This window comes from Homalodisca vitripennis, chromosome 4 (genome assembly GCF_021130785.1).
Source record: "Homalodisca vitripennis isolate AUS2020 chromosome 4, UT_GWSS_2.1, whole genome shotgun sequence".
NCBI lineage: Eukaryota > Metazoa > Arthropoda > Insecta > Hemiptera > Cicadellidae > Homalodisca > Homalodisca vitripennis.
The window spans coordinates 68365015-68390988 of NC_060210.1; the positions used below are offsets into that span (position 1 = coordinate 68365015).

The 25974-nt window shown below is 34.5% G+C and overlaps 1 protein-coding gene across 2 annotated transcripts in view; it reads right to left on the reverse strand.

Annotated features, from left to right (window-relative positions):
* Positions 1-1576: 1576 nt before the first annotated feature.
* Positions 1577-25974, reverse strand: part of LOC124359469 (general transcription factor IIH subunit 3) — a 43922-nt gene continuing 19524 nt past the window's right edge. For both annotated transcript variants that reach the window (XM_046812232.1, XM_046812230.1), the window contains exons 5-8: positions 23260-23388; positions 22367-22502; positions 1950-1986; positions 1577-1723 (exon numbers count right to left, since the gene is read on the reverse strand). In XM_046812232.1, the coding sequence (XP_046668188.1) occupies positions 1654-1723; positions 1950-1986; positions 22367-22502; positions 23260-23388 (372 nt within the window). In that variant the 3' untranslated portion in view covers positions 1577-1653. The remainder of the gene's footprint in view (positions 1724-1949; positions 1987-22366; positions 22503-23259; positions 23389-25974) is intronic.

Below are 25974 nucleotides of genomic sequence, written 5' to 3' on the forward strand. Positions count from 1 at the left end.
TGGAAAGTCAATTGCTCAATATAGATGGTCTGAAAATCAACACATGGAATAGAAAGAAACCAACATAATATTCCATGAGGAGAATCTCTTTAAATACCAATTTATTGAGGCTTCATATATAAAATTAGCAGACCAACTGTTTAAGTCAACCTTCATTTGAAATTTGACCACTTTGCATACCAACATTAAAAAAAGAACTAACTAATAAACCGAAAAATATTTTATCAATCACACAAATTATTAACCCTTCATCTGTTAGATGACTAGTGACTAGTCTCTAAAAGATGTTTCTCTAAAGTTGAACAACTAGTCCATGTCGATTTTGCAGTCATGTATTTAATCAAAATTTTGCTATAAAAAATAAAGCTTAACTAAGACAAATATACCAAATTAATCATGATGTTTCACTGATTAATTTGATATATAGTATATTGAATAATAATGTGTTATACGTATGCACAAAAATTATAAAGATGCAATACAAATGTTGGTTTGCTGTGTCTTTTTTCCGGGCCTTTTTCCTATACTTCTGCCACGGGAAACTTTGTTTAGGAATGAGTTTGGCTACATCACTGCGTTCAGAATTTCTGTCTCAACAAGACCATTTGCTTCAAACATCTGTTCATTGATATATGCTGCGAAGAAAGACCTTGGACGCAACCATTGTGACATTTCTGTGATTTGTTTGGGAGTACCGATGGCCGAGCGGTCTAAGTAGTTGGACTTTGGGTGTGAGTTAGAGATAGCGCAGGTTCAAATCCTGTCTGTGACTGTTGCACTTTTTATCAGTACAATCAACCTCGTACTGTATTGACTCACCCCTTTATTCTGTTTGATAAGATCCTTGTGGCCCATGAGGACAAACAGAATAAGGCTTAAAAGGGGATCGGCCTCTCCTTTTCATTAAAAAAAGTTAGACACGACTAGTTTCACTTGTGTTAGTATCAAACGACAAAAACCTTTTCCTTGTGAAATTTGCCATCTTGAAAAAACACTTCTTAGGATTTGTAACTAACATTTTCAGATATAAAATACAAAAATATATTTTTATTTTCAGAACTTTTATGTTCTACAACATAAATAAGATCTCAAAATATAATAAGCATACAGAAAATATCTAAAAATGTTATTATGTGAATATGTCATTTTTGTAAAACCACATTTTATTATATACCAAAAACTATTTACAAATTTTGGGAAAAGTGGAATTTTTTAGATGTGTTGCATAAAAAATCTTTCTTAACACATTTTGGATATTTTGTTTTACTTTTTTTTTATTTATAATGAAAAACAAAAACCTACATTTAAATAAAAAAATTAATCCCAGCTGCCATAAACGTTCCTTGTTTCATACTGAAAAATAAAATATATGGTATTGTATATTTTACTTCAATAGTAAACATTCTACACAGGTTTGAATGAAGGTCTGCACAACTAGCAATATAGTGCCTGCCATTATAGGAATTTCAACTGCCAGATCCAGGGTAATGTACAAAAAAAGATTAAATTATAATTACTAATAAAAGATATTACAAAAAACTATGATTTATTTGATTTAAATAATAAAATGCAGAACTTAATTTATATGATTTATTTTTTTAGTAAAATAATAACAATTAGATATATACAGTTATGTTAAGTTTTCTTCTTGTCTTACAAACTCATTTTTGGTTTCTTTTTCTTTGGCTTTACAGGCAATGCTCCTGGAGTCCTAAACACCGCACTGAAACAACATTAAATAATTTATTAATAATGGATTTAATTTACTATATATCTTTCTTATACTAAATTAAACAACATTAAATAATTTATTAATAATAGATTTATTTATTATATATCTTTCTTATACTATCTGTCAGAAACTGCACTTAATTGATAAACTTACAGCCAAGTTAAATTTTAATGATTTATAACAATTTTACTGAGCTTTATTAAAATATTAAACTTACTGGCATGTTGTGCAGATGGGACTGAATTTGCAGAAAACTGAAACAATAACATTATATTTTAAATACAGTTTTAACTTATTAAATAAAGTTCTTTGAACCTTTTGTAACATTTTAGTTTGTGTAATATTAACTAGGAATTAATTATACTTGGTTTGAATATAATTTATTGTTTATGATCATGAAGACTGGGTTTAAGTAAGCTACTGGTTAAATTTAACTACAAAAGGACATTTTACTAAATTCGAATATGTTCAGTACAAATAAATGTAAAGACTTGTACAACATTTCTAAACATAAAAACATAAGATGTGAAAATATTGTACTATATATCTAAAGTATTGATAAAGTACAACACTTTTTCAATTATGTACAATTATGTACACTTTTTCAAGTGTCATTGGTACAATTCTGAGCTTCAAAGAATCAAAGATAGATTAGATAATTCTCTACCATTTTTCAAAAGAAACGAATATTGCATGGTACAAAAATGAATATAATACCTTGAAAAACATGTACTGAAGTAAAATTAAAGAGGCAAAAAAGCATGCAAATACTAGTTTAATAAATAATGCCAAAAATAAAACAAGGGCATTGTGGAGTATTGTAAATAGAAATAAAAAGTGTAAAACAAAGGAAAGTGTAAATAATTATTTTAAGCCTGATGATTTTAATGAATTTTTTATAAATGTTGCCAAGGAATATGTAAATGTGAACCAAAATAATTATAGTTTTAAGTATTATTTAAGTCAGAAAATTGTGCCTCATGATACAAGCTGTTTTATTTTTAGAGGTATAACAGACTGTGATATTTTAGATATAATAAAACAATTAGCTCCTAAAAATAGCATGGATCAATTTTGGTATGACGAATTGTTTAGTTAAACAAACAATAACTTATTTTGTAACACCATTGACTGGTTTAATTAATAATTGTTTTTAAATTTAGGAATATTTCCTGATGTTTTAAAAATCACCAAAGTTCATCCTATTTTTTAAAAAAGGTAAAAGGAATGAAATAGGAAATTACAGGCCAGTTGCTATTGTGCCGGTTTTTGTCTAAGGTCATGGAATTAGTCATATGTAAACAGTTATTACAATTTTTGGAAATGGAACATCTGCTTTGTAGAAGAACAATTTGGATTCCGAAAAGGGTTATCAACAGCTCAAGCTGTTATTTCTTTGGTTGATATGGTTCTAGACTGTTTATGAAAAGAAAGACTTTGCTGCTATAACTTTCTGTGACCTTAGCAAAGCTTTTGACCGAGTGTCTCATAAAATTTTGATTAAAAAACTAGAACATTATAATATTAAAGGGATAGCTTTAGATGTACTTAGCTCTTACTTAAAGAATAGATCTCAATATGTAGTAGTAGAAAAAGATATATCTCTGTGTAAACCAATAACCTGTGGAGTCCCACAGGGCTCTGTTTTGGGGCCTTTGCTTTTTTTAATTGTAGTGAATGATTTGAGTGTAAATGTACCTGCAAATATTGTTTTTATACGCTGATGATACCACTATAGTAACTACAAATAAAGATTATAACAAACTCTTAGAAGACTACAAATTGAATATTAATCTTGTAGAGAACTGGCTCACTGCCAACAACTTGATTCTAAATAATGATAAGACAACTACTGTAATATTTAGCCTCAGAGAAGATCCTAATGAGACACAAAAAGATATATTTCCAAAATTTTTTAGGTTTGACTTTTGATCCTAATTTAAAATTGGTATCAGCAAATTGTAGGGGTTAAAAGTAAACTAAGTAAAAGTGTTTTTGCAATTAAACGTTTATGTGGTGAACTTGAGGAGAAAGCTCTTATACAATCTTATTTCGGGACTTTTTCACTGTCACTTAAATTATGGTTTGATTGTTTGGGGCTCTTCTCCTTATGCAAATGAAGTATTCATCATCCAAAAAAAAAGTTGTCAGAATATTGGCAGGAGTCAATAAATATCATAGTTGCAGAGAAACTTTTTAAACGTTTTAGAATTTTGACATTATTTTCTTTATATATACAACAATGCCTACTTTACCTCCGAGCTAATTTAGAAAAAGTAAACCTAAGGAAAAATGTTCACAATTATGAAACAAGAAGTCGTAACAATATCAACTTACCTCAAACTAGACTAGCTAAAACCGACAAAAGCCCAATGATGATGGCTATTAGACTATACAATAAGTTACCATTAGATATAAGGATGCTAAGTGATATGGAATTTTAAAGCTAAACTAAATTATTTTTCTATGTAAAAGATCATTCTATTCAGTGGAAGAGTACATCTCAACAGTGTGGACAAAACAAGACTTTTAGAATATTCATTGTATTACAAAAGTTGTAACATTTGTATTGACGTGCCAATGTATTTGTGTGGAATATTTTCTGGCAGAATAAAAATTCTTATTCTTATTCTTATTCTATAATTAAATAATAGTTGTGTTTTCTAATTCCATAAATAAAGTTATATAGAATGTAAAATTTATTTTAATAAACAAGTACAACTTATAAGTCACTTTCTACATTGTTCCACACATATTAAGGCACTTTTTCATAGTAGCAAACAAAATTCCCTAAGCATGCCTTTCAACCATCTGCAGATTCGCCTTGAACCTCCTTATCATTGTCCAAGTGAACTCCACCTAAAAACTCATTCAGCTTTGGAAAAAGGTGATTATCACTGTGGAAGATCAAGACTATATGGAGGTTGATTGAATGACAATCTATAATAACAAACTTTCAATCAGCTCCTATTTTGTTTGCGGATATACATTATCATGAACCAAATATTCCTTTTGGTAACGTGGTTATGGAAGGTGCATCCAAGTCCTTTGAGTGTCAAGCACAAGAATCAATCATTTTGAGTTCACCTCGGGCATGAATTTACATAATAAAAACATGGATTAAAGACACTCCTAAAATGGCAGCCATTAGTTCGCCTGTAAAATGGGTTTGTTAGTACTTTTTCGGTTTTGAAATTGAATTTGTGTGATATAATTCAATTGATTGGCATTACATCTCAGATGTTTAGTGTGATATCCAAGTTTAATCACCGGTCACTGATCTCACAACTATCCGGCATTTCATCACTTCTAACACTACTGTCTTAAAAAACTCAATTCATCTGCTTTTGTATAATATTGTTATCAGTCAAAAGGTGTGAGACCAATCATGCACAAATCTTACTATTAACCAAATGATTGGTAATGATTTCTTAGATAAGTGAAGATGAAATCATGGGAAATGGGTCACTAAGTTAATCCAACGTGATACATGGGTTAACTTCGATGATTTTCAATTTATGTTTTCTGATCTTTATTAATGAGGAATTGGCAACAAAATTAGTTTCTTAAATGTTAATCCTATTTGAATTAAACAGTCCATACTACTTCTGTACTTATAGTGTACTGAATATTCTGATTACTCATAATATTCAGACCACGCACTGAAAGAAGTTTACAATGAATTTCAATAGGAGTCGCATGTTTTAATTTAAAACTGAAAAATTGATTGAATTTCACAGTTTGCAGCATTTGACATGAACACATCCATCCAGTTGACAACAATACAATGATGAAATTCTGTAAACAGATAGTGCAATATGTAATTATGTATTGACTATATGGGATGTTGGCACTGAAGCCTATTCACGATTTTCTGTTTTTTCACACAGCACTTTTGGACAACCACATGTTTAAAAAATAACAAATTAGCATTATGTTATTCCCAACGAAAACCAGTTCAGAATATTAGAAAAATCTTCCAAAGCTCTCTGACTCATCAAATGCTATTTTCACCTGATGGGATGGGGAAGACATTTTAGAACTTGTCCAGATAAAGAAATATATACTGAAAACCTTTAAAACAATAATTTTGATGAGAATCAAGATAACAGCAATGGCAGTGCAATGATATATTTGGGCACTTCACACATTCATAGCTTGAACTGAGGTTTAACAATTGGTAGCGTATTCAAGGTTTCAATTTTTTTCTTTTGTATAAATCTACTGAAAACTGCGTAATACATTTCATTTATGAATGAGAGACATATGTTACTGAGACAATATTGTTGTATAAAGTAGAAAATTTGTGTATAGTTCCAAAACTTTAAATATACACTCTCTCATAGATGCATACTTTACAGAATATTTCCTGAGAATTTCAATTAATTGTGGTCATCTTTGGTTTAGCAAGTTAAAGTATGCACAAAGTCTAAACTTTAACCCTCCGGTGGTAAACTATACTAGAGGTGAGACAGTATTTCAGCAATCAGTATTTTGTAACGGTTATTTTTATGCAGTATCTGTAATGGTTACTGAGAACTAAAAATACTGCTGACAGATACTTTGTATCTAGTACTCCATATGGTTACAAGATACAATTACTTTACTTGTCCTGAAGTACTCATATCCTCACTGATACCGAATACTAAAATACTGATTTGAGGCCGACAAATATCAAATAAATACCGTGATCATAACGCTCCAACTGCAAAATATTGCTACTTCACAATGTAAATCACTTATCAACCCCGGTGTCAAAGTGGTATTCTTGAATTAGTTATTGAGTAATAAATAATATATTGTTTAGAAAACTAAACAGTTTATATAATATATTGAGTTAAAAGTGTTTAATTATGTGAACGATGATTTTATGTTTTTACTTCAAATTAAATTTTTTCGTAATACATAAGTGCGTTAATGTACCAAAAATGCGCCAAAGAAAATTAAAACTACTTATCAAATAGAATTTTATTTTCATAACCTTAAAGAATACCCAGTGTAACAGCCCATTTGACTCTATTCAAAGAAGCAGAGATTCAATTTATTGTACAATTCATTAATTACATATAAAAAAATATAATATTGTTAATAAATTATGTTTATACATTTTTTACATAATTATTTACTTTTGAATACTATTAATTACATCAAAGCATTTACTAAACTATGTGTTATAAGAGAAAATACTCAGTATTTTAAGCATACAAGTAAGGAAATACTGATTTAAAGTCGCCTAGTATTAAAAACGTTACAAATACTGATTTAGAGTATCTAGTATTTAAAACGTTACCAGTACGGAAATACTGATTTCAAGTGTCAAGTATTTAAAACGTTAGAAGTACAGAAATACTGATTTCAAGTGTCAAGTATTTAAAACGTTACCAGTACAGAAATACTGATTTAAAGTCTCCTAGTATTTAAAACGTTACAAATACTGAAATAATGATTTAGAGTATCTAGTATTTAAAACGTTACAAATACTGAAATAATGATTTAGAGTATCTAGTATTTAAAACGTTACCAGTACGGAAATACTGATTTAAAGTCTCCAAGTATTTAAAACGTTACAAGTACGGAAATACTGATTTCAAGTGTCAAGTATTTAAAACGTTACCAGTACAGAAATACTGATTTAAAGTCTCCTAGTATTTAAAACGTTACAAATACTGAAATAATGATTTAGAGTATCTAGTATTTAAAACGTTACAAATACTGAAATAATGATTTAGAGTATCTAGTATTTAAAACGTTACCAGTACGGAAATACTGATTTAAAGTCTCCTAGTATTTAAAACGTTACAAATACTGAAATACTGATTTAGAGTATCTAGTATTTAAAACGTTACAAATACTGAAATAATGATTTAGAGTATCTAGTATTTAAAACGTTACCAGTACGGAAATACTGATTTCAAGTGTCAAGTATTTAAAACGTTACAAGTACGGAAATACTGATTTCAAGTGTCAAGTATTTAAAACGTTACAAGTACGGAAATACTGATTTCAAGTGTCAAGTATTTAAAACGTTACCAGTACAGAAATACTGACTTAAAGTCTCCTAGTATTTAAAACGTTACAAATACTGAAATAATGATTTAGAGTATCTAGTATTTAAAAGTTACCAGTACGGAAATACTGGTTTCAAGTATCCAGTATTTATAGCATAAGAAGTATGAAAATACTGATTTAAAGTTTCCTACCTATCAGAGAGGGGTATTTGGTAAATCAGTACCTAAACCAGTATTTGTACTCAGTATCGCCAAGTAAAAGTTTTAGGTATGTACTGATTTAGCCCATCTCTACACTATACTACTCATGGGTCGTTGTAAAGCTTTTATTCAGAAATCCCTAAAAAATATATATTATACATAAACAATATTATAAATAAATTTAATCAGAAAAGTTCAATAAATGAAAATAAGTTTAAAAAATTGTATCATTTATTTCAATTTTTTTTCTTACAAATTTATAATGAAATTTGTAATTTTATTTTTAATGTTCAAATTTAGTCACAAAATAAAAATTTCACCCTGAACAACAATACTAAGATAGCCATTTTGTTCAAAATATTTCATAGGAAAACACATAAAATTCAGCACAATACGTTCAAAATATAAAAACTATATTGTATACAAAACATTTGCTATTTCTGAATGGGCTATCTCTCGAGCCTGGGTTCCTAACCCTAAACATAGGCCCTATATGTATTTCTGGCTCGGGAGGATTTACTCTAATCCACGGATTCTGAACATTAGCTAGAGGCATTCTTTGAGCTACAGGAATATAATAATAGGTGATGGAATGTTGCGAAGGCAGTATAATGAAGAATGGACAAAATGTCCATGATGAAACTTGATGTGGGAGGCCATGTGTTGGGAATGAAGGCTTGGCTAGGGGAGTGGATGAGGAAATTAAAGAGAACAAACAGTTTATAATAACAATGCTTTTAAATGCATTTCACAAGTTTCAAGATCTGTTATGCATGATATTGTAGCCGACTGACTACTTAGGTTACCACAAACTGGGTTGTCTTCACTCATGGGATTTCTGTTGTTGAACATTTAGATAACTGGTAACCAACTACTTCAAGTGCCTGAACAATAATGGAAATTATGTGGGAAAACAGTTTAATGTATGATCTTCCATGTAATCAAAATAACATAATACAAAAATTACTTTAGGTTTTATTAAAAAATAGTATATATAATAAATACACACAAAAATACAATTTTAAATGTTTTAATCAACAAATTAAGTCATTTATTATTGAACTACCAACATTAAAATGTTGAAACAATGCACCAAAAATTGATCAATTATTGACCAATAACCCAAATGAAGTTTTTCTATATGTGCATCGCGCATCACATTGTCATTACATACTATATAATTTTTATTATTTAGGCATTAATGATGAGTGTTAGCAATGCTTGGCTACACAGGATATCTTGAGAACAGATTGACGTATAAATTTAAAATAATGCTATCACTCAGTGAATAGGTGAATTTCAATTTCTATGACTGTCGGTGTGTGTTTATTTTCTGCAGGATATCTCGAGAATGAATAGAGCTGAGGACATCATTATTGAATGTAACATATATGTTAATCATGTTAATGATTACGTTAATCATTAATGTAAACATATACTGTTAATCATGGAACTCTAACAGAGTATTAGCAAAGCCTAAGTCTCCACAGGACATTCCAAGAAAAAATGTATCTATAGACTACAAATGTTGCATGTTCATTCCTTTATAAGAAAGATCCAAGTTGTCAAGTCATGTCACTATCATCATGTTGTAAATAAATCCCTCTAAGACAGTAGTTGTACCATTCACTAGGAAAAAGAACCTAGAGTCTCTTTCCAGGCTGAAACTCGCATCCACACAGCTTGAGTGGTCAAAGACAGTCAAATATTTAGGACTGACTCTAGACCATAAGCTTACGTGGAATGATCATCTTAACAATATCCTGCACAAAGCAAAGTGGGCGCTCATGACGTTTAGGAGACTTGCAGGAATCTCATGGGGCATAAAACCCCATATAGCACTATGGCTTTACAAAGCAGTTGTAAGGCCTCAAATCACTTATGGTTCATTAGTCTGGTGGACAAAGGTGAATCAGGTAACTGCTAAAGCCAAGCTTGAAAGCTTACAAAGGCTTGGCACAATCTTTGCAACCGGAGCATTTAGGAGCAGTCCCTCAGCGACCCTCGAGGTGGCTTTAGGACTTCTGCCTCTTGATGTCTACATAAAAGCTGAAGCGCGCAAGTCAGCTTATCGGCTGATGATTGCTGACTTGTGGAGGAATGGCACGTCTAAAACGGGCCACGGCACCATCACCGAAGCTGTAAACCCAAACGCTATTCTCGAAATGGTCTCAGACATAATGAGAACGGAGTTCGTATTCAATAAGCCATTCTCTGTTGACTTCTACTCCAGAGATGAGTGGAAATCGCAAGATAACATCCCAACAATAAGAAAGAGCTTTGTCTGGTACACGGATGGCTCGCTTATTAAGGGCAGAACTGGATATGGAGTGTTTAGTCAATCCCCTAGAACTGCCCTTTGCGGCAGTTTGGGACGGAACTGCTCCATATTTCAAGCCGAAATCTATGGTGACCTAGGCCTCACCAGAGGGTACCAAGGAAAGAACATCTGCATAATGTCAGACAGTCAGGCAGCTCTTAAAGCTCTTGACTCCAACAGCATTTCATCCAAGCTTGTGTGGGAGTGCTTCAACACTCTCTGCAAGCTTGGATCACGCAACTTTGTGCGTCTTGGTTGGGTACCGGGCCATACAGGCATAGGTGGCAACGAATGCGCCGACAGGCTTGCCAAAAGCGGAGCAAGCATGCCATACACCGGTCCAGAACCGAGTTGTGGTATAAGCAAGTCAGCTGCTTACCAAAGTATAACCAAATGGTCCAGGAAGACACACCGCTTGCGGTGGCAGAGTCACCAAGGACAAGCACTCGGCAAAAGACTGCTTACTGATTCTAGCTCCGGCTTCACCAGATGGCTGATGGGGCTGGGCAGGGATCAGGTTAAGCAAGTGATTGCCTTGATCACTGGACACAGCCACTTCAGGAAACACCTAAACACTCTAGGTTTACGAAATGAGGACTCGGAGTGTAGACTCTGCAATAAGTCTGAAGAGACTGCAAAACACATAATACTGGACTGTGAGAGACTGGGAGCAAGGAGAAGGGCTCTTTTCGGCGATAAACAACCAGGCGACGAACCAGATGCTAGTATCGGGGAAAAGCTTCTTAGTCTAATTAAGGGCACAAAGATAGGCTTACCCCTCTAACATCAAAGGGGCACACAATAAGCTCAGGTTGACGTGTGAGGATCTGTGAATCCACCCCAATACCCCAACGCAAAAAAAGAAAAAAAAAAAAAATTCATGTTGCATGTGCCTCTGTAGGATTTGGCAGAATGTTAGCAAAACCTAACTCAGAGCGATTCTTCGAGGATGAATTGATCCAATAAAATTAACATTTTTTTATACTTACCATTTCTCAGTGGGCCATTTGTCTTTCACAATACATTTTGAGAACAAATTACACTATAATAGACTTGAACTGTTGCATAAAATTTTGTTTAAAGCAAAAATGAGTTCAATGATGGTGCACGTTTTTCAATTGCATTTAGCACAGTTTTAGTGAAGTTATCACATAGAAATATCTTGAAAATAAATTGAGTAATATAATTGATATTTTGCATAAAATTTTATTCCAACATGGGCAATACGAGGTATGGCTATTAAATAACGGGACTGATATTGTAAAAAAATGTATTTTCATTTTAAACATAATTACTTATTATCACCTTCAATATACACCCCTTCTCTATCCCTGCAACGCTCCATGCGAATTTTCCATTGTTGGAAACAATGCTGAAAGTCATCTTCTGTCAACTCTTTCAGGAGTCATGCCGCTTTTTCTTGAACAGCTTCTACGGATTCAAATCTCATACCTTTCAATGCAGATTTCACCTTAGGGAAAATATAAAAGTCGCATGGTGCTAGGTCTGGCGAGTAAGGTGGATGTTCTAACACTGGGATGCTGTACTTGGTCAGGAACCGCTTGACAGATAACGCGGAATGAGCTGGCGCATTGTCTTGGTGCAAAATCCATGATTTGTCCTTCCACATTTCGGGTCGTTTTTTTCTTACTCGTTCACGTAGTTTATTAAGTACCTCAAGATAGTAATGTTGATTAATTGTTTGACCTTCAGGAACCCAGTGAAGGTACACAATCCCACGAATGTCGAAAAAAACAATCATCATTGCTTTAAATTTTAACTTGCTCATTCTTGCTTTTTTGGCTCTCGGTGAAGTTGAGGTCTTCCAATGCATGGATTGGCGCTTCGTTTCCGGATCATAAGTAAAAAACCACGATTCATCACATGTTATTATTCTTTCCAATAAATTTGGGTCATTTTCAATGGCATTCAAAGTGTCAGTACAAACATTTTTACGAGCTGCTTGTTGATCAATCGTAAGAATTTTTGGTACCATTTTTGCACACACTTTTCACATGTTCAAATTGTCATGTAAAATTTGCCGTAAACATTCTTTATCAATGCGTACAGATTCAGCAACTGCACGAATGCTTAATCGTTGGTCAGACCGAATCAAATTAGCAACTTTTTCGACATTGTCTTCCGTTTTTTATGTTGAAGGACGACCTGGCCGCGAATAATCTTCCACGTCTTGTCGACCATCTTGAAAACGCTTAAACCATTCAAAAACACGAGTCCGCAATAAACATTCACTGACATACACTTCTTTTAGTAATTTATAGGTTTCGGTAGCGGTTTTTCCAAGTTTAACATGAAATTTAATAACAATTCGTTGCTCTATTATTACGCTAACCATTTTTCCGGCAAAACAAAATAACAACACTGCGGCGAGTGCCGCTACAGTTTTGAATTTTGGCGCGCGTTATCCGTCTGTTGCCGCGAACGCTATAGCCAGCTGCGCCGACCTCTAGCTTTAGCTCAAACAAATAGGAGCCTCCTACCATCCGGAATTCTTCCGGACAGGTTCTGGTAGGATGGTTCCTGCTAGGTTTTCAGGCTGTGTCCGGAGGTTGTGCACACGGTGAGTCTTGGTGCAGCTTTCGAGCAGGGGTGGACCGGGAGAAGTTAGCGTGGGTGGTCTAGATTGTTAAATAGTATTTTGTTAGGGAACCTTTCGGAAACTATACCCAAATTATTAGTATTTATTTAGTCATCAAAGCTGGTTAGGTTTTGGAATAGACGGAATCTAGTGGCGGATCCACGGATTATTCCTCTATAAGGTCCCACCCTTCCGGTCGCGACGCCACGAGGTCGCAGATATTGGTAGCGCGAGCCGTCCGCCTCGGATTCCCAACACCATTCCTAACCAGCATTAATTTTAATTTCACGCTTTCCGTCCATTTTTTTTTTAGTTTTCGTATTTAACAGTGGTAATTTCTCAAACTATGGCGTAAATCACCCCAGGGCAGCGACCGACGCCACGAGGGAAGCAGCGACCTTCACCAACAGAATCAGATAACTAAATTAGTTCTAGTCATTTAAAATAAGCTTAAAGTGTAAAACCGTTATTACTTGAATTAATTTAAACATTTATTTTATTGTTCTCAGTTTAACTTTAATAGAATTTCATAGTTCAACCTTAATAATTTAATACCGTACTTTTTTGCCCTTTTTATAAAGTATTTCTTAAATATAAATATATTCTTAAATATTCCTTAAATAGTATTTTTTAATAACTAATAACAGTTAAAGTCTCATTTAAGCTTTAACTAAGCAGAGTTACGACTTGTTTAACCAAGTTCTATAGTTTTCTTTTATACTAGTAAACCTGAAGTACACTTTGTATTAGACTGTAACACCATTTTTTTTTCACTAATTATAGGTGTTATGCAGTATTTTTCTTTGTTGACTTTAATTTACATAACTGTCCATTTATTATTTATTACAGCCACCAATTCCTTTTTCAAGTTTTTTCATAAGGCTTAAGTCGTTTAAAATTTATTATCACGGAGTTCGTAATTTCCGTCTGTCTGTCTGTTTCAAACAAGAATTTCTCGTTTCGTTTTAAGACAGTTTAAAAATTTAAATTTGACATTTTTCCTTGTAATTATACTTATAGTTCTAAGCTCGCAATTGTTATAATTATTTTTACTTCATATTTTTATCCGAATTAGATCTTCTTATTTTTGGAACTGCAGTAATATTTTTCGACACAAGTTTAGTCAGTTTGCCGTGCAAGCACGTAATTGCGTAAGCAGAGTTCCTCAGATCCGGTTTTTGTATCACTCCGTAGATAACGAAGTCTAATTATTTTAATCTACATTATAGATTTTACTACTACAGTTAAGTACGAATATCTTATCATTTCCGGTCAATGTTTTAAGGTACTACGTAAGTTATCCTTGTAAGTAAACGGTAATTTGTTTTCGTTTTCACTTAAATAAATTGTAAACCGAATGATTTCTTTAAATTATTTTACGACTTAGCCTTATATACGTTTAGATGTTGGTTATATTAGTTAGTGTTAAACACATAATAATAACTGGTGCTTTTTGTTTTGTGTAAATTACAGCTTGCGACGATCATTTGTAAACTAACCTTGAGTTACGAATACAGGTAAGGTAGTTGGTGACTTTGTTATTTTTGTTATAGCCAATATTTTACTTTCGGTAGAATCTTAACCTTTGTGTTCTAAATTTCACTTCGCTTGGAAATATGTTTAATGTTGGATACGAGCGTTTGTTTCAGGTACTTTAACAGTTGTTACAATAATTATAAGTCTAACAATGCTATGTGAATATAACTTTTTATTTATTCAAAAGAGATATACAAGCTAATTTACAGAGTAAATTTTATAAAAATTAAACTACTTAAACTTTTTAACATCAATATAAAACTAATTTATAATTTATTAAAGTAACTACCTGATTTTTTTTTCCTCCCAGTAGGTGTTGGTTTGCTGTATTTTTCTCAAAGCTAGGTCAGCCCAAGTTGTTTGAAATAATTGTTTTTTTACTGTTATTGTTTTCAGACTCCCTCTAGTCTAATAATTACAAAGTGAACATATTGGTACCAGTTTTTCCCTTGTATAGCTTATTGTGTTTCTTATTTTCGCTCTCTTTAAATATGTATAAACCAGACAATATCCCCAAAACTGTAGCGTGGATTAAAGAGTTAAAAAAGCAACTCAGGCCCGGGATCAATGCTCTCTATTGGGCATCACACCAGCAGGTACACTTGAGGGAATGAGAGTTCAGCTTCGTGCTTATATTAAAGAAAAATATAAATTTAGGTGAAATCGACTCAGACGAAAATATTAATGAGTCCAAATTAGAAACTACAGCAGCCTCGACTGATGTTACACCAACAGTCACACAACAATCTGAGGGCCAGTCCAACATAACATACACACCTTCACAAACAATAATAGATCCGAATATACAAAATTTGATAGTGGCTATGCAACAACTTACACAAACAACAGTTGAACGCACTACAGAAGTAGTGTCTTCACAGATTGCCGAGTTATTCTCAAGCCATAATAGAGATAGTGATGCGACATTTCCTTCTGTTGTTCGCGAAATGATTAGAGCCCTGCCTATGACTTCAGGTTCGTCCCCTCCCAGACCTCGTACAATTTGTAATTAAAGCTACAGAAATATTCAACTTGAACCTTGTAAGTGACAAACTATTTATTACAAATACTATTCCGCGGACTAAGGGTAGACTTCGTGGCATATGGTTAAAATGCTATCACGTCTAATCTTAGTTGGCTCTCACTGGTCCAGACAATACGTACTTCACTCTTAACTGATAGAACACTGAGGGAAGCTCAGAATCAGTTTTTGTACCGTCAGCAAACTAACTCAGAGTCCTTAGCTGACTATGTACACAACATTAGTGCCATGTTTACATTTTTAAACCCTACAGTAGATAATGCAGTTGTCTTTACTACTATTATGGCAGGTCTCAATCCCTCCACTAGAGCCTGCTTATCAGGACTTATAACACCACACTGCATTAATGATCTTTTAAAATTGGCCCCCACAGTAGATGACTTACGTCTTACATAATTACGACACTCCCACAAACAACCAACGTACCCCCACCTACATCCCTTCATAGTTCCATACCATATAATCAAAGTTTTCAACAAAACAACAGATTGTTTTACAACCGAAGCAGTGGCCACTCTAACCATACTAACGGTCAACACCACTACCAAAATCACCGGTCACGTAACTTTAATCAATATAAACCTCAAAATAGTCGTAATGGCGGTCATTCACACTTGGAATCAGGGAAATAACCATTCAGGCCCAACATAGTACACCAAAAAACAACACAAGTCAGCGTAACTACCTAAACGGTCAACAGAATAGGCAAGCTAATTATTCTGGTCAGTCCAATTCCAGGCTGAAACATTTTAAACTTCCCAGGGAGGCATTTTTAGACAGGGGAAATTGTCTCCCCTAAACCGAAGGTGAATCGCCCTGTCCGCTCTATGGCACCTTCCTTGCCCAAAGTAGATCCCCTTACTATCTGGCTATCCATAAAAGAAATCAAACTTGAAGCACTAATTGATACAGGCTCCACATACTCAATAATATCTGGGTCAGTCTTTAAGGATCTACAGAAAGGTAAAGGGTTTTACGTCAACTCACTTAACACCAGAACTCAAGCCATGACAGCGAATGGTACTTACATGAATTTCCAAAAACAGATTAAATTGCATTTTAAAAATTTTACACCTTTCCTGGACTTTTCCTTTCTTTGTATCAGATTAGCCTACCGGTGGCAGTTGTTTTGGGTTTGGACTTTGTAGATCACAGTAAAATGGTGATCCAATGCGGCTCAGAGTAAAAATAACTTTTTCCTTTGACACAACCTTAATTATTAATCAATTCCAGGATCAGTCAGCTCAACCCAACATAGAATCAACTCATACAGCACCAACATTAGGAGAAAACTTGAACACAAAAAACAAAAACACATTTTAAAAAACCTATTGCAGCAGTACCCGGATACCATAACACCATGCCTTGGCAAAACCAACTTAATATATTATACCATCCGTATAACAACTAATAAGATTGTCCGCTCAAAACCTTTTCATTATGCTCCTCCCAAACTGAAAGAGCTAAACAGCCATATTAAAGACCTGTTGAGTAAGGGTATTATTCGTCCTAATGACTCTCCATATTCAAGTCCGGCGTTTTTAGTCCCGAAAAAGAATGGTAAAAGTCGCATGGTGGTAGACTACCGTCTCATAAATAAGATGGTTGAGCTGGAGAACACTCCCATGCCAACGGTGGAGTCAGCATTCCAGTATTTAGGGAAGGCTTCTCATTTTTCCCACCTGGACCTTGTAAGCGCTTATAATCAAATTCCTCTTGATGAGAATTCCAAAAAATATACGGCTTTTGTCACAAGCACAGGTTGTTACGAGTATAACTATCTGCCCTTCGGCTTAGCTTCCGGTGGCATGGTTTTTGGCAAACCTACTTGACAAAGTCTTTGGAGATATAAAATTCAAATTCCTTTTTGTTTATTTTGATGACCTAGTTGTCTTCAGTAACAGTTTCAAACGAGCATGTACAGCATCTTAAAATCGTTTTAGACAGGCTTAGAGATGCTGGTCTGACTGTTAGTCCTGAAAAAAATGGTTGTGGCATCCCTAGAATCGAATTCCTGGGTCACATATTTCATAATAGTAAAATCAGTCTAAATCCTGACAGAAGTAAACCTATCGACTCCTACCCAACACCTAAGAATTTAAAACAACTTTCTAGGTTTCTGGGAATGTGCTCATATTACTCGAGATTCATTAAAGGCTTTTTTTCTCAGATTTCGGAACCTTTAAATTCTTTAAAAAGAAAGTGCGTTCCATACATATGGGGACCTTCTCAGGAGGAGGCATTCAAAACACTTAAGGCAATTTTTAGTATCTTCACCTGTTTTGAGGCTACCCGACTTCGAAAAACCCTTCACGTTGCAGACCGATGCCTTTGGCACGGCTGTGGGTGCGGTCGGGGTCTTGTCCCAGGAAACTTTGGATGGCAGCCTAGCAACTGTTGCTTACGCCAGTCGTGCCCTGAACCTCCATGAAAAGAAACTACTCAAACCTTTGAACTGGAGGCTCTCGCTGTTGTGTTTGCTTTGGAAAAGTTCAGAACTTACTTAGAGCATAGAGAATTTTCTCTTTTTGTGGATAATAGTGCTCTTTCCTGGTTGCTGAACCACCCCAGGCAAATTGGAAAAATAGCACGATGGATTGCCTTAATAAACACATTTAAATTTCAAGTCAGTCACATTAAGGGCAAAGAGAACGTTGTTCTGCAGACTGCCTCTCTCGTTTGTACGAGGAAGACTCCACAACTCCCCAACAAGATGACACAAGTTCAACACCTTCAACAAACAAACCCAAAAATCCTACCTCAAAATGTTTAGTTCTTTTCTCTCTACCAGAAGCCTTCCAAGACATAAAAGAACATCAAGCCCTAGACCCAGAATTAAAAAATATAATTAAGTCAATTAAGTCTTGGACAACACCCCCCAAACTATGAAATAATTGATAATGTCTTAGTCTATAAAACCCCTTCCCCAGAGCAGACCGCGTGTTGTTGTTCCCAAAAAACTACACCACATGCTATTTTGCCATGTATCACACGTCCCCAGTTGGAGCACATTTGGGAATCTCCAAAACACTAAATCGGTTAAAAAGAATATTTTACAGTTCTGATCTTACTGCAAACAATAACTAACATGGTTAAATCATGCTTGCAGTTGCCAGCGCTGTAAGCAAGCCCCAAACACAAAATATGGTTATCTATCGGTCTGATCTAGCACAAAGACCTTTTGAAAAGATCATGATTGACTATGTTGGTCCTCTCCCTAGAACAAAACGTGGTCACCAGTGGCTACTAACCATTGTAGACGCGTTTAGCAAATTTTCTGTCATGATCCCAACTAAGAATTCAACAGCTTTAACTACAGTAAATGCCCTTAAACGAGGCCTATTTTCCTACTTTGGGTTTCCCCAGTCTATTGTCTCCGATTCTGGCAGTTGTTTCAAATCTCATCAGTTCAAAAACATGTGCGATGAGCTTGGGATTTAAACACATTAGGACTTCTCCTTATTACCCGAAAAGTTCGCACGCTGAAACGTGTGAACAAAAACATCGGAGTTGCCTTGAGAATTTCCACCACAAAGACAATACTCAGTGGGATGAAAAACCTACATTATTTTCAAACCGCCTTTAATTCTTCTAAACACGAGAGCACTGGCACTTCACCCTCTGAAATATTTTTTGGGATACACTATCCGCACTCCTTTGGAAAATAAATGGAATCTTGACCAACTTCTAGAACCTAATTCTGAACCAAGAAACATGGAACAGAGATGGAGTAAAGCTCTAGACAATCTGATCCGTGCTAAAGGATAAAGTATCCAAACAGTATAATAAAGGTCGAGCACAAGTTCCCTTTAGAGTGGGTGATACAGTAATGTATCGAACTATTTAACCTGAGTAAATGCTCCCAAACACATCTCAGCCAAGTTGCAGCCTATGTGGTCTAAACCTTTGGAAATTGAGACCTTTACCTCCCCTGTAACAGTTGCCTTGCGTGACCCAAAAACCAAGAAATTTGTTAGGTCAACACATGTATCCCATATTAAAAAGTGCATTCTCCCAACTCCTCGACAATGATCTGCCACTAGATATTTCCTCTATTCCGAAAAAGCCATTGTGATATTAGGTTTAATTTGAGTTTTATTTTCATTCTTCTTTCTTTATTACACCTTACAAAATAACATTTCCTTTTCTTTTTCTACTCTTCAAATTGGGACCCTGCATTGGTGGCTGTGCCTGACACTGAGGTGGATTTGGCTAAGGAGTTCACCTGCGCGTGCTCTCCTCTTTGCTACCTGGTGTTGGGTTTGGCAATTCTGATGTTTGGTCCAAACTGTCTAACTATACACTTACACAGGGATGGGTGGTTATGAGATCTGCCGTTTAAATTTTTTTTTTGTTTGAAGTATTTACAGCTTCCTTGATTTAGCATTTATTTATATATTTTTTCTGTAATCAATATTGGGAGCAGCGACAGTCTCATTGCCTCCTAATGCGCAACCCCAAACACACTTCATTAACACATCTTTAACTATCTCTATCCTATTCTATTTCCATTTATTTTTTTTTGTTAAGTTATAACTTAAGGCAATTAGGGATAGAGAATAATTTGTATCGATAAATGCTTTAGAACCGACATTATTTAGCATTTCCCTTATAGTCGACTTTTCAACAAAGTTTTCTCCTATATTCAACTAGGCTAAAGCTATAGCGAAGCACTCACGCCAGTTAGTCAATTCGTTATTTATTGCTATAAATGTTTATCTCTGTGTAATTTAGTGTTCGTGTATGGTTTTTCGTGATAGATATTACTTTGTATTTTCGAGCATGCGTGTTACGACCTTATAATGGTCAGTTATATGTATATTTATTTGTATGTGTTAGTTATACAGAGTGGTTATCCTATCCACATATTAATGGTTATTACCAATCATTTCCTGGCCTACTAACTCTGAGCCAACAGGAGTTTTTTTTTTCTCTTGAGTTATTGTTTGTTGGCCCATTCCTTCTCGATCTGAACACTCCATTTAGGGTATACTACTCGGCCATATGTCACCAAACAATCTTGAAAAACTAATAGGGTAGATAAGTTTTAAAGAACTTGTTAGCAGACCAATTCTCCTCTTTCCTTGCCTCTTATGACTGTAGTCACTGGGAGACCTCATCATTTTAGATTTGGATTTATTTTTTCCAATGGCCATTTCATCTTTTCACCACCTTTCCTGTATTTCAAATATTGAAAGAATATGAACAAACAATTAATTATATATGTTCTTCCAGAGAGGTCATGGGGACCTTTCACGCCCTCTCATTCTGCGTCCGGTAGATTGGCTTGTTGGCAGCAGGCTTGTCTCCCGCTGCGGGAGGGGGGGAGGGAAGTAAGGGGAACAGGACTAGGATTATGGCCAGCTACGATGGAAGAAATATTCTATGAGTTACACAAGAATAAAATTTCCTTAACTTCTCCTTTCCTACTTGGCCTATTTTTGGAGGGAAATCTGAGTCTGATGATGGGGCTGAATGAAGGTTGTGATTCTCAGTCTCAAACACGGTTTCCAGATTCCTGATTCCTTTTACCTAGACTACCTTCTATAATTTAATTAAACTTTTTAAAGAAGCCCAACCTTAACCTTGGAAGAGTTAGAAGTATTTAGCAGGTATGTGACATATTGGTGATAGATAGATCTTAGTTGCTTTCCACTAAATCCATACTTTCCATAAGGGTTGAAGTTGTCTGTGGTTGAGGACTGGAGCTGTTCAGCGAGGAGAATGGGCGCGGTTTCTGCACCGCCTTTCTGCATGGTAGTGTTATTTGAAAAAATTTAGTAAACTCTGCGTTCTAGTTTAAGATTTTTGGCTCAATTTAACTTTAACTGGTTCACTTCCAAGTAACTTTCCTCTCACCCTTTCTACCACTCTTAATGGCTAAGCCTTTCGAACTCCTCGGAGAAGGAGGGGAAGGGATGCGGCGAGTGCCGCTACAGTTTTGAATTTGGCGCGCGTTATCCGTCTGTTGCCGCGAACGCTATAGCCAGCTGCGCCGACCTCTAGCCTTTAGCTCAAACAATAGGAGCCTCCTACCATCCGGAATTCTTCCGGACAGGTTTCTGGTAGGATGGTTCCTGCTAGGTTTTTCAGGCTGTGTCCGGAAGTTGTGCACACGGTGAGTCTTGGTGCAGCTTTCGAGCAGAGGGTGGACCGGGAGAAGTTAGCGTGGGTGGTCTAGATTTTAGTAGTATTTTGTTAGGGAACCTTTCGGAACTATACCCCAAATTATTAGTATTTATTTAGTCATCAAAGCTGGTTAGGTTTTGGAATAGACGGAATCTAGTGGCGGATCCACGGATTATTCCTCTATAAGGTCCCACCTTCCGGTCGCGACGCCACGAGGTCGCAACACTTACATAAATGAAGGTTATGACACAACGATGTTGTTTACAGAAACGAGACTAACTGCATTCTGAAGAGGAAGTCTCAAACTACACAGCTGTTGGTCATTGTTGGTTGGCGCATGCGCACTCGTTCCACTGCAGCGTCAGTCCCGTTATTTAATAGCCATACCTCGTATTTTGTATGATGATGGTGCATGTCCTTTTATGCATTTTGGTTGAATGTTATCCAAGCCTGTAATTCAGGAGTTTGTCAAAGTTGCTGTTCTGTCTGTTTATTTATCTGTCTAGTTAAGATTATATCTCATAAACAATTATACTAGATTATATTTACATGAAAATTTATTTTTACAAATGTAATATCAAGTTCTATTCTTAGTGAAGCCTATTACAGAACACTTGGCCTGGTGTATTTATGCCTTGTTTATCTTAAATGATAAACAAATTAAAGTTTGTTTCCATACTAGTTAATTGGTAGAGGAAGCCACCAGAGAAGTTTGTCGGGTTACTTGTGGGACACCCTATATGGCATTGGGTTCAATAGGAATGAATCAACAAAATTGCAAATGAGTAATATATCTTACTGGATAGACACACGGAGCAGACGTAGCCGATATCTACCAACTGTCGGTGACAGAAGCATGCTGCTCTGTAGTCGACCTTGACTGGAGGAGGCAGAACCAGCTTCTTCCTGATAGGTGGTTCTGGCAGGAAGACCCACTTCAAAAAAATCATATAAATTATTAATTGGAGTATTAAGTAAAAAAGTATGTAAAATGAAATAAAAATAATAAATGAATCATTACATATGAAATAATTATACTTTTATATGGTAGCTAAGGAGTTGTCCTTTATCGATGAAAAGTAGTAATAGAATATTTTTTTTATCTCAGGGTAATTTATTCACAGACCTCTTTTTGTGTTCATATTGGAAAATATCATTCTGAAAATTGATCTTACTAAAGGAAGAGTAAACCTTTGAATTATTGTGAAAAAACTGGTTTTGTTTAAATGTAATTTTACCACAAAATTGTATCCCCAATATGAAGATTAAAATCACTTTGGGAACAGAATTCTTTGTTAAATCTAAAATTAAATTTATTTTTACAATTATTTAGTTCATAACTATGGAAGATTTGCAATGTCATCACATAATGATTTTATGAGAAATGTCTCACACTAGTATTGTATATTTAAAAACGTCACTGTCAATGGTATTTATAAGCTACTATGGGGCTTTGATGAAACAATACTATGAGAACAATAAATTAAAACCAAACAACAATCACATTGATTTCATTTGAATACTGCATTTCCAGTAACAACTTGCGTTTAAGTTTACTTTAAAAAAAATTAAATTAAAATATAAAAATGATAATAACAAAACTGAAGAGCTTTCTAGGATTCCCTTACAATGGATGATATGAATTACCATTTTATTGATTAGATGTATAAATAAAGAAGATAAAATGTTTACCAGAAGATACTCTAAGAGGCCAGGGAGTCGAGCCACTGTCAGTTTCAGGTAGAGTCCTCCTGTTATGTCACATCCCTGCTGTAGCAATCCCAGGTTCTGGTCCAGGCTGCAAACGTCTAAGATAATGTTCTGGAACACATGATCACATCACACGATTACTACTATATAACTATATACTATATATATACTACTATATATATACTATATATACTACTATATATATACTATATATACTACTATATATATATATATATATATATATATATATATACTATATAACTATATAGTAGTAAAACTACTCATCTCTATTTATTTTACGGTACACTTGATTTACAAACATTTACAATATGATAAATAACAACACTAATTGAAAACAAATTTCAACATGCTCTAACAAGTTATTTAAAGTCAACAATGATAATAACAGATATTTAACTATTTGAAATAATAACAATAGATGGCCAACCAAGCCAAAAAAGTAAATATATATATATATTAAATATCAGAAATAAATATAACAAAAATTCTATGTTATAAAATAAACTAAGTGTAAAACAAATAGTTTAACCTGTACAGATGATTTCTGAATTTCCTAAACATTTATCTCATACAATTACTTAATTGCATTTAAAGGTTTTTGGTTACTTTACTCTTATCTCACCAAGATATTTCTTAGATCTATACATTTTTAAAAGTTCAAAATGTCTATATACAGTATTTCTAATTTAAAAAACAACATTTTTAAGACTATCTATTCTTAAGACAACAATAAAAGGTTTAAGATTTTTTGAGTTTAAACTGCAGTACCCAATGATTTTAAGAGTCGACTGTTGTGAAACAACCTTAACCCATTGGCATGCTGCTTTTTTAATTAACACTTAGCACTGAGGAAATCCTATTTTTTTGGCCCCTCGGGTCTGGGAGTTAGCCTACTTTCCATAATCCAATTTATTTGAAATTTTGCAGGTGTGTACCTGTGGCCAATATTAAAATTATGATCTAAGTTAAACCCCCCATCACTCCCCCTTTAGGGGGGCCCAATGACCCCCCTTTATAAAAGTTGTCAGATTTGTACAAATTTTTTTCTAAAATGTGTGTTTTGATGTCTACTTTAGGAAAAAACAACCGACAATTTTTTAACTCCCAATTCCTTTGGGGGGGGGGGGGGTTAAAAACCCCTGAGAAGTCATAAAAAGGAGTGTGGGGGTTAGCCACTTCCTATAATCCATTTTTTTTAGAAATTTTGCAAATGTGTACCTATGGCTAATAGTAAAATTGTGATCTACGTTTCACCCCCCTACTCACCCATTTAGGGGGGCCCCTTGAACCCTTATTATAAAAGTTGTTTGATATTTACAAAATTTTGTAAAATTTTCTACTTTCAGTAAAAAAATAATAGAGAACTTTCTAACCTCCCCAACTTACTTCATTCATCAGTAAATGGCAAAAAGTATTTTCAAAATCAGACAAATTTCATAAAAGGGGTCATGGTACTGCCCTAAAGTAGGAGAGTAGTGGATGATATTTAGATCATAATTTTACTATTGGCTACAGGTTGAAAAATTACAAAAAGTTGGATTATGGGATGTAGGCTAACCCCCAAAGCCTGGTGGTTACCCTATTTTTCTTTAGTTTGGTTGTTTTGAACAATAAATTTATATAATTTGGAACTACAAGAGCTATTATTATGAAACTTTACCAAGCATATTTTATATAGATATATAAACATGTATACTATTCTATTGTACAAGTACATTACCTACCCTCCACCATGATAATAAAAATGTGTCCCATGGGTTAGGTTGCAAAAGTTTTTCTAAAACATCACTAATATGAAAGTATAAGGCTAAAATAGTTTACAGTATTTACAAGATATAGTACATAGGTCTACACTGACACTAGGAAGTTCTAGTAGTTTACTGAAGTATGATATACTTCAAAGCACCCGTCCAAGTGCAGTGGAACGAGGCACTGCTTACACTGAATGCGGACTTCTTTCCTCAAACCATGTTTCAAACAAACACAGCATCTCTTGCTAGGGAACTCTTTATATGCAGTTGCTGGGATCGTCATTGGAAAGTGTTTTCCATGTAACCTTGTTGGATTGTGAGCAGATCTCCTGCCAGTGGAAGACTTTGGTCTCAATTCAACTCTCTCATTCAGTTGTTCTGCCAAGTTAGTTTTGAATTCAGAAAAATGTTGCTTTTTCTTATTACTTACAGCTAAAACACAACATGTGCATTGAATAAACACATCTCAAAAAGATAAAAAAATATTTTCTTATATCCTTTCACATATCGCCTCATAATTGGATTGTAGGAAAGTACTTGGTCATGTCTGTCAACCGCAAGCATGCCATTATTATAATCCATAATGGCCTGAGGCTTCATGATTGCTCTACGGGGTTGTTCTGGTGTTTCACGAGTATATTTTCCAGTTTCCTGAAAGTTTATGTCCTCGTGTCTTGAACTGATAACTAGGACCTCCTTTTTGTCCATCCACTTCAAAACTAACAGGCCTTCTCCACTTTGGCGTATTGCCTCACCTCTCTCTAGTTTTGTTGTTTTTATTTCTGCTGGCATGTTTTTTCTGTTTGTGCGTATTGTTCCTACAGTATAGGTGTTTTCACCCAAAAGACGACTAAAAAGAGAGGGTGAGGAATACCAATTATCTAAGTGACATATGTACCCCTTCCCTAGGTAGGGCTGCAATAAT